This window comes from Arachis stenosperma, unplaced genomic scaffold (genome assembly GCF_014773155.1).
Source record: "Arachis stenosperma cultivar V10309 unplaced genomic scaffold, arast.V10309.gnm1.PFL2 arast.V10309.gnm1.Scaffold_100074, whole genome shotgun sequence".
Lineage (NCBI taxonomy): Eukaryota > Viridiplantae > Streptophyta > Magnoliopsida > Fabales > Fabaceae > Arachis > Arachis stenosperma.
This window is the reverse complement of record NW_026651383.1, coordinates 17,096-30,048: the sequence shown is the minus strand read 5'-3', so window position 1 is coordinate 30,048 and position 12,953 is coordinate 17,096. Positions and strand designations below refer to the sequence as shown.

The window sequence follows — 12,953 nt, the reverse complement described above, 5'->3', positions numbered from 1 at the left end:
ATTACAGTCTATGTTTACTTATCTTTAAAACTTTACCTGTCATTGAGTGGGCTGGAGAAGGCAATAGTGAAATATGCTAGGGCGAAGGGAGACAATGCTCTTAAGGCAGCTCGGATTTTATTGAAGCTTCACAATCTGTTGTTCAATTAGGTCTTTGAATGGCTTTGCCCATGGTCATGGAAATTAGAGGGTTTAGAACTGCATTAAGTGACATAATAATTATTTATGCAGCTTGCAGCCGTTTTCTTTACTTTCTCTCTTGGTACAAAGGTTCACTATTACGGACGAACAGTCTTGCATGGTGGTGCAAAATACAGAGCAAGCGGGCGCGGTTTTGTGGTCAAGCATGAGAAGTTCGCCGAGAACTAAAGGATGTACTCAAGAAAAGTCACTTTGTGAAAGGGCTGGTATGATATGATAGCTTTTCAGATATATGGTTCAGCAGCACCTGACACCGCATCCTATACCTTCCTTACCCCATAAATAGATCTATAGGGGAAAAACACCCGTCATTTGAGCATCCCTCCTGAAATTTCCTTATGCCAGTTCTCTCTCTGCAGCTGCCTTCGATCTAGTGTTCACGCTTCGGTTCTACTCTACTAGACATCGGGGCACAGAACATCCTTCTTTTTCTGCTCCGAACTTCAGTGTCAGCAACTCCATTCCTTCTGGTGGGAAGTAGTCTAGGGTGCCTGCGAACGAAGAGCTGAGACATCTCCTGCTACTCGCGCGGCGGCTTATCAGCCCGTAGCTTGCTTGCAGGCCCTTGAAGAAGGATCAAGAAAGTCACCATCGGAAGTTGTAGTTCGCTGGAACCTCTAGTGGTGGAATTCACTGAAGCAGTGGGCGTGGCAGAGGAAGATCTTTCTATGGGTAGAGTGGTTTAAGCAGGGGCATGAATAGATCGTGAACTCTTTCAGACTCTCAAAGCGGATTCATTCGATTTCAGCGAGTGAGAGGGGAAAGCTGCTTACCGCATTTCCGGGTTGAATGAGGGAAAGACCAACTTCCTTGACTGATAGACAAAGCCTTAAAGTAGCGGGGCGAAAGCACTGATCAGGGTTCTAGGACAGGTGACTCTGTCTTCTTCCACGGAAAGCGACAAAGAGAAAAGAGTGCAAAAGCTGTCACGAGAGAACGAAAGAAAGCACTCTAGTGGGAAAGCGATTAGACCAGGCAAAAGATTCAAGCTGCGATTCCTCTTGGCTATTTTGATTTTATTACGATATCACCAGATTAGCAAGAAATCCCGGTTCAAGCTTTGCCAGAAGCCTTTTGCAGAGAGAAAGTTCGATCAGGATTGGATTGAAAATCAATCTCCTCAGCATTCAATTCAAGTGGGTCTATCGATACAAGTGGTAAGACCGATAATTCAGCATCCAAGACCTGGCCGATGTCTACTTCAAATTCAAGTGCCACTTATCTTAACACAACTCGGGCTAATCGACTCCCAGCCTATCCCGACCTGGTGAAAGCAATCAAGCAGGCCTTATATGCTATTTGCCTCCTTCCTTTGAAAGGAGCTTCTCGCCATCGGAACAATAGGGCCGTTAAACTCAGCTCTTTTTCCGGCTTTCCCGATTAGATCAGTTTGGACCTGACCTTGGGATTGGCTAGTGCCCTTTAAGGCGGACCCTTTCCCTTTAGCTTTGGGTATGAGAAAAGCTAGTCCTCAAGCCCCTCCGCAGTACCTCTTAACTGCAAACCACCCATTTCGCTGTGTGTCGGCGGGCTTATAATGATTTAGAAAGGTGAGAAGAAATGGCTTAAGTCTCACCGGTTACACGAATATCGGCCGCCACTATCGGTCTTTCCGCTTAGCAACGGCAAACAAAGAGCACCTTTCGGGGGCCCCCGCACAGGTCTCAGCAGCTACGGTAACGAAAGCGGCTTTTTGATTGCCACCATTTCACGAGTACTCCTGTCACTGGACTTAAGACAGCTTCCTCAGATGTCACTCAATCTTTCTCAACTTGGAGTCTATCATCTAGAGTCCAAGTTACGTGATACACGGTGGTTGGCGCTAAACGCCTTGTTTTATTCCTATTCGCTGCTAACTCCCGTGAGAGTTAACAGTCGGAATGAAATCCATTCCTGTAGCTGCAAAGATTCCGTCCTACTGACCTGACCATGGTCAAGTGCTCTAAGCGGTTTATCTTCCTATTCACTGCAATGATCTAACCGCGCCTCACCGTAACGTAAAGAAGCCTGTTACGAGTAAGTGGAGAGGAAAGATCTCCAGAGATTCTTATCTCATTCCAGTGGCTCGACCAGTAACCAATGGTGAAAACTCAAAAATCAATGGTTTCCCGGTAGAACCCCATTTCGCCCAAGTTGTTGCGAAAGCGGAAAAAAGAAGCGGTTTTTCGCACAGCTTGCTCATAGTGCAGGTCCCACTTGTATATTGTATTTGGCCGAAGAAGCATCGGACAGGTTGGAGTTCTTACCTTCTTGGGACTCCATGGACCAAGATCTGCTTTCATTATATGGGCAATATCGATCTACTAAAGTAGATCATATGGATATAGAAAAAGCTTCTGATTTGGATGAATTGGAAACATCTCTTTTCCATTTTTATTTACGTAGTTCATATCTTTGTTTCGTGTGTTCCCGGGAGGGATTTGATCTCTTCAATCTCGGGATACCACCTAAATAACAAAAGCCAGAGAGTAAATAAAAATGGGTAGGGAAGAAAGAGTCTGAGGTCGGGTCGGACGACATACATCTTGGTTGGTTCCACCACCACTAGAGATTGGACATATATAGAATTCTTTCTAATAAAGAATTCTAAATAGCTGCAAGACCAAAACAGGGTGCAAAAAACCGAAAGCCCTTCTCTTCTTTTAAGTTCCTCCCAGATACATGGCTTACATACCCGGCTTAACATTCTTGGAAAACAATCGAATCGAGGGTCCGGAGGAGAATTGGCCATTCAATCTTGTAAACTCATTGAGACCGCAATTGGAAAAAGAGATACGAACGGAGAGGAATAACCAATCGATGAAAGAACATGAAACCATTCTGTTTCCATAGAGGTACGAGAAACGGTTGGGGGCAATGAAGTAGGTGAAGTGGTTGGATTTTGCGAGCTGTTCCAACCACTGCTGGATGTGATTCCAAGAGCCAAACGAGAATGAATACCACACAGAAGAGTAAAGACCAGGCTCCCTAATGGAATGTTTAACCGATCCATTCCGGATCGACCGAATTGGTACGGAAGTTGTAACATGGGAAAACCACAGAAAACACAACTTATTTGAATAAACCGGTGACCTACCAATTGTAGAAGTAGGATCTTTGGCAAGCAATAAGCACTTAAATAATACAATTCGAGTGTACCATCTTCTTTCTCATTTCGAGGAAAGGGTGCGGGAGGAAAAGAAAACAACGGAGGGATCCGAATCGGACCTAAATGGGAATGACATGAAAAGTCTTTTTCAAAACCAAGTATTAAGGGCGTTACGACGATATACGAGAGGAATGGAGAAAAACTCGTGATTGGTGTGGAGGGGAAGATCTTTTTATTATATAGAAAAAGAAAGAGTCGTCTCATTTCCTTACATTAGCAATGGCAGATAAATATTAGTAAATATCTGTTCGGTTACTACTGCTTTTCTGTTTGTTGGTCGACCCTAATCCTCCCATGAGCGCCATCTTTTCACCTCCTCTTCGATGCGCTCCCACGGCTCGCTGTTGGGATTATTAAGGTCTCGCATTAACTTTACTAGGAAGTGTACTTGTTGCTTTTCGGGGACCTCTTCAACATCTTCGGCTATGTATTTTGCCGCATCTTCTACTGCCTCGCAGCGTCCTGGGGTTAATCCCCTTTCCTGAGCGATTTCCTTCGCTCGTTGTCCTATGGCTTTTTTTACGTTTTCCACCTTAAGTAGGTGACGTTCACTTTCTTTCCATTCCTTGGACATTCTGTTCATCCGACCACCGCTCTTCCTCGTTAACTCACGGATGGAATATCATACAACATAAAAACCCGGCTCGTTACTACTACTTGAACCTTACCTACCTGAGACAGAACCAGACTTGCGTAGGAGCATCGACTGGTGAACAACCTATTCTTTTTCACAGCAAACCATGAAGAGTACCATCTTTTAACTTCGCTAATGATAGGACTTGAATAAGGTCTTAGAGAATTCCCTGTGCTCGACTCAGCTGCACATTCATCTGACTCTATAAGGGTAAGACCGCTAATACTCCTTCGTCTTTCTTTGCTACCTCTCATAACTCTTCCCTTCTGTAGTATGAGTTGAAAATAAAAAAGATTCCATCCAGCCCCTTGTTGCGAACGAAAAAATATCCAATCCGGGTGGAAAGATACGACTCATTTCACTGTGGCCCAACCTTCTTTGAAATCCCCACGGTTCTCGGGCGATAGAGGATTTCATAGTTCCATAGGTAAGCAAATAAATGCTTATCTCATTTTTTAATGCATACACCTGTTGGGCTGGGGTCCAACTTCTTTCTTGTAATGGACTTGCCTACATATCCGATTCAACCTCGGAATCAAGCCCATGTAGTTCAGTTCTATTCCCTCCCCTTCTTTCTTCTCTATGGGGGCTTTATCTTTCTCGCCCGTCGCCCTCTCCCTTACCCCACTTTTTCCACCCTCTGACCAGACACATAGAAGAATCATTTGTCCTCCAGGATGAGCCTTAGAATGTTTTGAAACGGGCTCAACTACTTAACTAGGCAGAGAAATACAATTCGAAATGAGCGCAAACATGAAAACCTTCTATTCTACCTTCTAAAATGAAATTAGCTCAATAGAAGGGCGCCCCTACCCACCTCTCGGGGTGGCCTCGCTCATCAGTCTAACATGAGCTACTACTCCATGTACGAATTGAAAGCTCTCACTCGTGAACCCAGAACTAAACTAATTTTTGAAGAAGTAGAAAAATGCGTTCAGGAACCCGATTTGAATACCGAGCCCCATAAGCCAATTAGAATATAGAGACAGAGCAGCGGAACCGGGATTTAATTGGGTCAGAAGGGCCCCTAAGACAAGGAAATAGACAACGAGGACGATTTGGATGCCCTCCCTGTTATTCGAGAATAGTATGTAGGACAAGGGCTTCTTGCTCCTTAGGGCTTTCAAAAAAAAGAAGCTCGTGAATATCAGATTGGATATTAGGAAAACGGAAGTCACTTTTAAGAACTTTTTTACTGATTCTGCAAGGAAATAACCTATCGAACAATTTAATATTATATATAAGAAAGATGCTATTATTAGTTCTGTTTTAGTTTCAGAAAGAAATGAAAAAAAATAAGGGATGAAGCAGCGAAAAGGAAGTTAATGTGAATGAGAATAGCTTTTAGACCGTTGTCTAAATATATCTGATACAAAAAATGGGTATCAAATAAACGAGTGGCTCTATTCTAGATCCTTCTCCAGATCTATATTCTTTTTTTTTAATCTAGAATAGAGCCTTAGAAACATCAATTCGGTCACCAGACCGAACCCCCATTCACCCATTTTCGGATGAAAAAAGATTCTGGAGAGGAGCACCGCATAAAAGATAGAATGTAACATTTTCTCATAACTAACAAAAAAAAACAGATGAAAAAATGATAATATAATGAAAAATAGCGAGACAAGTAAGATTAATAGATCCGGCTCATTTAAAAGATAGAATATGAGAACGTTATTTACTAAATAAGTCAGAAGAGATAGGCTTCTCTCCTCGTTACATTTAGCGAGAAAAAGAAAATATATAGCTGATGACCCCCCACAATTATGAGAGGCGAGGCCACTTCGCCCGGAAACCATACTAGGTTCAAAAATCCCGCAACCAAATTGAAAAAGCATAAAAGAAGAAAAGATGTGAAATCAACTTGATTTATTCCTTTCATATTGCTCTTTCCTTTGTCCTTCCCCCCTATTTTTGCCCTATCACTAGTGATTACTCCCGATCCGAAGCACCCCTTTTCCCAGTCTTTTAAGGTCAGCAGCGACGATAGGCCTGGGCCCCCTCCATTTTCCCCATTACCGTCCTGATCATCCTTACCGCCCTTATTATCCTTACCCTCATTACCATTCTTTTGCGTGGAATCCCCTGCACCCCCAGAAGTACCGCCGGTAGGCTCTTCCCCTACTGGTAGCTCGATCTTAATATCCACTCCTTCATCCATTTTTTTATCCCCTTCGACTTTCGCTGGTACTTCATCATTTTTTTTTCTTTTTTTACAGCAACCGATGATCCAATCATAAAATTGGTTTATTGTCATACTCTCTCATGAACATAGTGATCCGCTTTACTGAAGAAAGACTTGTTTGTCGGAAATTGCCGGTTGGTTGATCCCGAAATGCATGGGAGAAAGAAAGCATTCTTATCGATCTTGAACAACGATAGACTGAACACTCACCCAATTTCGATAAAAGGTGAAGTCGAAGCTACTCGATCATTCAACAGGGACAGCAGGAATCTACGCGTTGATCCAACCTGCGCTGCCAGCTTTCTTCTCTTATTTAATTTAAAGTTACAGGGAAAGAGAACTCCTAAATGCAGCCGGGATCTTATATATGATGCCGCTCGCCACAATAGAAAGACTGTTTTCACGAGCTTCTGTAAGCCTATCCTGCAAAAGAGCCTATTGGACAAGGCAAGGAAGAAGGAACTCTGAGAAAGTCCAAATTAAGGTATTCCCTGGTTCGGTTTACCTGGGCCAGAAAAAGACTAGACACACAAACCGAAAGTCTTCTTTGAATCAAGTTCTCACTTCACTTACCCTCTCGCTACCTTCTCGTTGTTTTTGTTTTGACTTGTTGGCTAACGTTGACCGGCTTCGCGGGACCATTTCGGCCTACACAGGGCGTTGCTCTATTGGGCGTAGCTTATTCGATCCAAGCAAACTACTCGAAAAAACGAGAAGAAAGATCGACTCTTTTATCTAAGCAATTTCTTTGTTTAACTTTAAACAGACAGACGGATACGTAGTGGAATAAGGTGCTGCCACTATAGGTTCGAGTAAGCTGACTGGTCTAACCTCAGATTATAGGTCAATAAGTGAGACAGAGGTTACTGGGGAAAGGCGAGAAAGTCAGTCCATCAAACCATTTACTTCGTAACCTTTACTTGGAAGACTAAACCCGCGCCTTACCTAGGGCTGCAAGTAAGGACTTCACATCCGGATTGGACGCAAACAAGCGCACCAGCTATTTATATAAATTCCCCCTAAATGATCATAGGCCGGTCAGTTCAAAGCTCTAAGAGGGATAAAAACCTCCATATCTTACCACCGCCCCAATCCTAAAACAGGAACGAATCTTTCAATTGCAGTCGACCATTTCCTGCTGATTTTCGTATGGAATCTCACATGCAATGCTGCCGTCCTTTCTATTCAATTTTTTGCTTTCACTTGGAGGAAAGTCCTTATCTTGGATTTCCTCTGGCTCAGGAACAGTTGCTTTCTTTGTTTTCTTCTCAAGCAAGAACCGTTTGAGCTGCTTTCTACTTTCTTAGATGCGTACTCGTCTCGGTCCTCATCTATCCCCTCTATCGGCTTCGTTCGAATCGGTCGTCTACGATCGTGCCAAAGGATCTCATTGACTGTCCAAGCTCTCTTTTCGGTCTCCTAGGGCGTCTCGGTCTACTTGCCTCGTCGGCGTGCATTTCTTCCTAAATAGAGGACAGTACCCCCTTTCTCCCTATCGGTCTTTGCGGTCTTTCCTTTCTTTTAGGAAGTCATTGGGTGATCTCCTGCCGCTGGATTGCCTACCAAATGCAACTGGGGGCATAGGAACGCTACCCGTCCGATCCAAAACACGGCGTAGCAGCCCGGCTTGCTTACTTGATTGACAGACAGACCCGAACCCCACTCCCGTCGATCTTTGACCTTTCTGCCCCATAATTGACCCCGCCCTAAACTATTGAAGAAGCGAAAGCAGTTGCCGCTTCTGAGTGAATATTGTACATTCATTTGACTCAATTCATTCGTTGTATCGTAGTAAAGGAAAGAAGAAAAGAATTCACTCAAGTGAAAGGAGCCCGCATTCCCTCTCTCCTTTCCCACACCCCTAATAATAAGAAAGGGGGTGGCCTCGTCCTCTTCCTCAGGTAGGAGAGACTACACCTTTCAAAAGGATAAACTTAGAAAACAAAGAGAATCAGAAAGGCCATCATTAATGCGAACAAGGCAATAGCCTCGGTTAGAGCAAAGCCCAGGATTGCATATCCGAATAACTGTTTTGCCAATGATGGATTTCTTGCCACGGAATGAATTAATGAACTGAATACGTTTCCGATACCTACAGCAGCTCCCGCTGAAGCAATTGTAGCAGCTCCGGCACCCATTGATTTTGCACCTTCTAACATCTCGAATTTCTCCATTCTCGTCATGCCATGCTTGTTCTCATTTCTTTTTAATTTCTAAACCTGACATACCGATTTTGATAGATTTGACGTCTTCGTTTTTTATTAATTCTAAAGCCAATTTGTTAGATTGGTCAAAGTAATAGTATAGGAAGATAAGAAGCAGAATAATTATTATGAGACAAAGAACAACGAGGTAATCCTCTCGGATTTTTGCTATTATAGATTTTGCACTTTCTAACATCTCGAATTTCTCCATTCTCGTCATGCCATGCTTTTTCATTCACTTCTTTTCTTCGTCGCTTCTTCCCCTCGTTCCCTTTCTCTTGGACATCTCACTTGAAATGCAATCAATGCATTCATTCTTTTCGATCTTATACTCAGATAGACTGAACACTCCCCCAATTTTCATGAATAAAGAAAGGGATAAACAACGACATCTGTGAACTCGGGTAGGCTTAGTTAGGGCATACCTCTGCCCTAAGCTAACAGCTTTCTTCTCTTATGTATGTAATAGTTGGATGAAAAGATCGCTCCTATCCTAAATGCAGCCGTGATCAACTATACTAAACGATTGATTCCACCCACTTTCAGCTATATCAACAAGGGATCCATCCCTTTAGTCACGGTTGGGCACTCAGTACTGGGCACAACAAAACTCAGGCCATTTTTCTATGGACTACGCTCTTTCCCTTAATAAGTTTTTTTCTCTCTATGTGAATGCGGTTCCATTCAAGTAGGCTATTACTGACCTATGTTCGTTAATCCCTAATCTGTCTAGCATATGACTATTACTACTGTATAAAAGGAAGCATGGAAGTACTAAAAGGGCCTCGATAAGCCTCGGTGTCAAAGAAGAAAAGGTAGACTCGGTCTTCTACCTCAACAAGGCTGGTGCAAAAGTAAAGGTAGCGCATTAATGAATTTCCTGAAGCAAGGGAAGGAACTGAGCGCCCACTAAAATAAAGGGAGAAATGAAACCTAAAACAAAAATGGAAGCCTAAGCCTTCACATCCGAAACTTAAAAATCATCAGTTGGAGAATCGTTTTTACTTTGACAGGGTAAGGCTGCTTTACCTACCTCTCCCTACACAGTCGAACATCGCTAAAACCCTCTCTCTATCTCTACTATCCTCGTTCTTAACTAAATGACGAATCGACTTGCATGTGTGAAGCATATAGCTGAAGTAACATGATTGGAGGCTCTTAAAGCTTAGGCTACTTACCATAAGCTTCAACCTCCTCTTACTTAAATAGAGGGGAGAGTCGCGTAGGGATCTTATTAAATTGATAGAAGATCACTCCCCAAAAAAGCTGCTTCTTTTTTATAATATACAAGACCCCCCCTGAGTTCCAATTTTCCTTCACAAACTCACCAAACTTTTTCTTTATGAGTTAGTATAAGTCAATCAAGCCGCTTCAAAGAACAAAGGTCTCTTGAATGCCGGCTGAGGTCACTTTGCAGGTCAAAAAGAAGAGGGTGGTGATCGGATTTGACTGGAGGCAGATTCTGTAGCTTCAGAGATAAATGACATCTCATCTTAAACAGAGCTCTAGCGAAGTTCCCGGAAGAAAGGAGAAGACGGCTAAGGCTTTCTCTCGGTTAGGTGAGGAGCGAGGTTACGAGCTGATACCATGTGAAGTTTAGGTGATGGAATGGCTCACCCAACCCTGGGAGCCTGGCATTGTATTTATAATAGCTGTACAACAAATGAAATTCAATTCATATCCCTATATACTCTATTAGGGGGAATTCCGATACCTTAGCATGAACCGAAAAGCAAACTCATCCTCAGTAGCATTTACCCGAGCCGCTTGTCTCGACTTTTCCATAAGCAGAGTCAGAACCTGACGAGGAGAAGGTTCACGTAGAAGATGAGACCACTGGAGAGTTCACCGAAACATACATAGTTGTATCTGCCAAATCGTTATACTAGTTCCGATACCAATACGATCGATACGGAGTCTGCTGAGCGAACCGTTCCGAGCCTGCCACTTCCTAACCCAAAAGGAAGGAGACGACTTGCTCTGCATTCAAAGGCGAAAAGCAACTCAATTGAATCCGGTTTAGCTACTAGCTACTTTGAAAGGAAAGAATTTATGCCATTTTTTTACACCTGAATCAAAGATTCAAAGAAAAGGAGTCCTTGGACCCCGAAATTGGATAGGGGATAAAGGTTGGAATTTCACCTACCTCACAAGCAATCTTTGATCGAGTCTTCCATCTGGGCCCGGGGTGTCTTCTGGCTCGTCAAGTATCTTAGCCGGCGGCGCGGTTAGAAAAGAGTTGAATACCCCATCAAACAAAGTCTACGGTTCAGCCGGAAACTAGTCACCCTTCCAACTTGTCCTCGATAGAGGCTCAAAGAAGTAATGCCCGAGAACGGCATTATGGAATACTTTGTTAGGTTAGTGAATTTTTTAATAAAAAATGATTTTAATAAGGATTATCCTTTCGTTCGTAAATACGGAAAAGAAGTGGTTTCGTAAAGCGATAAGCACTCCGGCTTGAAAGCCAGCAAGAGTAGGCTTCAAAGCAACGAGCGGAGCTCCAAGAGACCTAGCCCTAGGTCCGTTCTAGATGAGACAGAGACTTCAAAACTGACTCCACCAATCAAATCCGCAGATGTCGAACCCCGTTTTATCCTGAATTGAAAACGGAATCGCGGACTGCCCTAGTTCTAGCTTTTGATTCCGGATTAACAGCGTTTTGGCTTCCTTCCTGGGAAGTCAATTCTTTGCTTACCCACCTCCTTCTTTGCAAATAAATAAACTTTCTTTCGGAGCGCGCTTAACTTAAGGCTAGGGTTAACTGCAGCTAAGTGATTGCTTAGGGATTAGCTATCTCAACTCTTCGAGTCGAGTTCTAGTTTTTCAACCGCTGGACGTGGGGGAGAATCAGCACAGTGCTTCTACTCACATGTCGGACTTAAGGGGGTTGAGCAACGGATCCTGACGTGAAAGATGGCGAGGTCGTCCACACTACAACCACTATCTCCGCCGGCGCGAAGGTCAAGGGAATCCAGTTATTACTAAATGAATAAATTGCAGAACAGTCACAAAAATCACATTGTTGCTGTCTAGTCTAGTTTCGTAGGGCGCCCGGCTCATCCTAACCTGCTGCAATTGCGTTTGCTGCAGTAGTTGTGCCAGCGGCTGTCTTATTTGTTCTCCTACCTCGATGTGAGTTCGAGGCCTAAATTTGTGACCCATACAGGTAGTCTTAAAGGATTGGCCATAGTGCTATTACGAAAGTTCTCCACATTACGGTTGACCATATTTGAATTTGACTTTCTATTATCCTCAGGAGGGCCCGACTCCACGTGCTTCGGGAGTCCGTGACGTCAATTTAGAAAACAAAGGGATCAAGGTGAAATACTTAGCCGGAATGGTTGATAAATGAATATGTTAAATGAAAACAAACCTGCAACCTCCCTTACTAACTGAACTCAATCCCTAAGTTAAGTAAAGTAGGGCTTAGAAAGTACTGGAAGAATAAAAATTACTTATTTATTTGCTTGCCGAGCAAGCGAGAGATAGATAGAAAGTGTGTGATAGACGGAAGACCCCTCTTTGAATTCTGGTACATTCACCCCTGCTGCATTTCGATGCTGTTCAAGATCATTGATTGAGTTGATCCCGGGACAAAGGGGCTTTCAGTGATCAGAGGGTAATAGAGAAAGGTTGTGTTGGGAGATCTCTTTGCTTAAAGAAATCCGTTAATTTAATAAGGAATAGGTAGAGTAAAGACTAAGTAAACCTTTCCTGACCTTCAAAGCAAGAGTAGTCATTATATCATTCGTTGGTACTGCTAACTCCCCTTGGAGTAACTGTATGATTTTTCCAAGGTAAAAGAGTCCCTGATAAGGAAAGATCCTCCTGAATGTACACAAAATAGCCCGAAAGCAAGGCCAGAGTGAGGTTTAACTGATTTAAGGGGTTCCAGGCTCCCGGCTTAAGAGCCGAATTAGCTTAGCCATTGGGATTGGGGTACAGACAAGACTGATTTTGATTCGTAATTAGCTGCAATAAAAGAATACGCTCTTTCGCATTAGGAAGGGAAGTGAACGACTCCGATCTGCAGATGTTTGAGGGGTGCTAGCTAAGTTAATTAACAAAAATAAAAGGCATCGGTTGACTCTCTTTCTAAGAGCGGAGCAGGGGAAGATGAACAATGATGCTATAGCTGCTCACCTTTCCGCTATCTGCCTTGTTGTGATAGGGGTACTGGCTTTTCATTCCCACCAAGGAATGTTAATTTACTTTTATAGATAGGGTAGGGGTTGACTGCCTTACCTTCTATTCTTTAAAGGGCGTTAGCGCTTTCCTAAAAGAATATCCTGTCAAGGAAAGGGGCATGTATCCACTTTTTTGTAAAGAAAGAGGGCTACTTCACCACCCGCTACTAATAATCGAAAGGGTTCACAGCGAGAAAAGTGACGTTTGACGGAACGTTTACGCCGGAGGTCTTTGTCTCCATGGAACGAGTATTCACTAACGCTTACAGCGCCTTCATTCACTCGTGAAGCTACTTCGGAACTGTTTCGCGGACACGTGGAGTCGGGCGACTTCAATAAGAGCCGGCCAAAGCAAAAGAAAGAGGAAAGGCATTGACCTCTCAGGCGAGTA

General features: G+C 43.3%; 1 protein-coding gene across 1 annotated transcript; it reads right to left on the bottom strand.

The window, feature by feature from the left end:
- Nucleotides 1-7,988: 7,988 nt before the first annotated feature.
- On the bottom strand, nt 7,989-9,066 carry LOC130960137 (ATP synthase subunit 9, mitochondrial). The gene has a single exon (XM_057885448.1). The coding sequence runs from the start codon at nt 8,349-8,351 to the stop codon at nt 8,103-8,105; it is 249 nt and encodes an 82-aa protein (XP_057741431.1). The 5' UTR covers nt 8,352-9,066; the 3' UTR covers nt 7,989-8,102.
- Nucleotides 9,067-12,953: the final 3,887 nt, after the last annotated feature.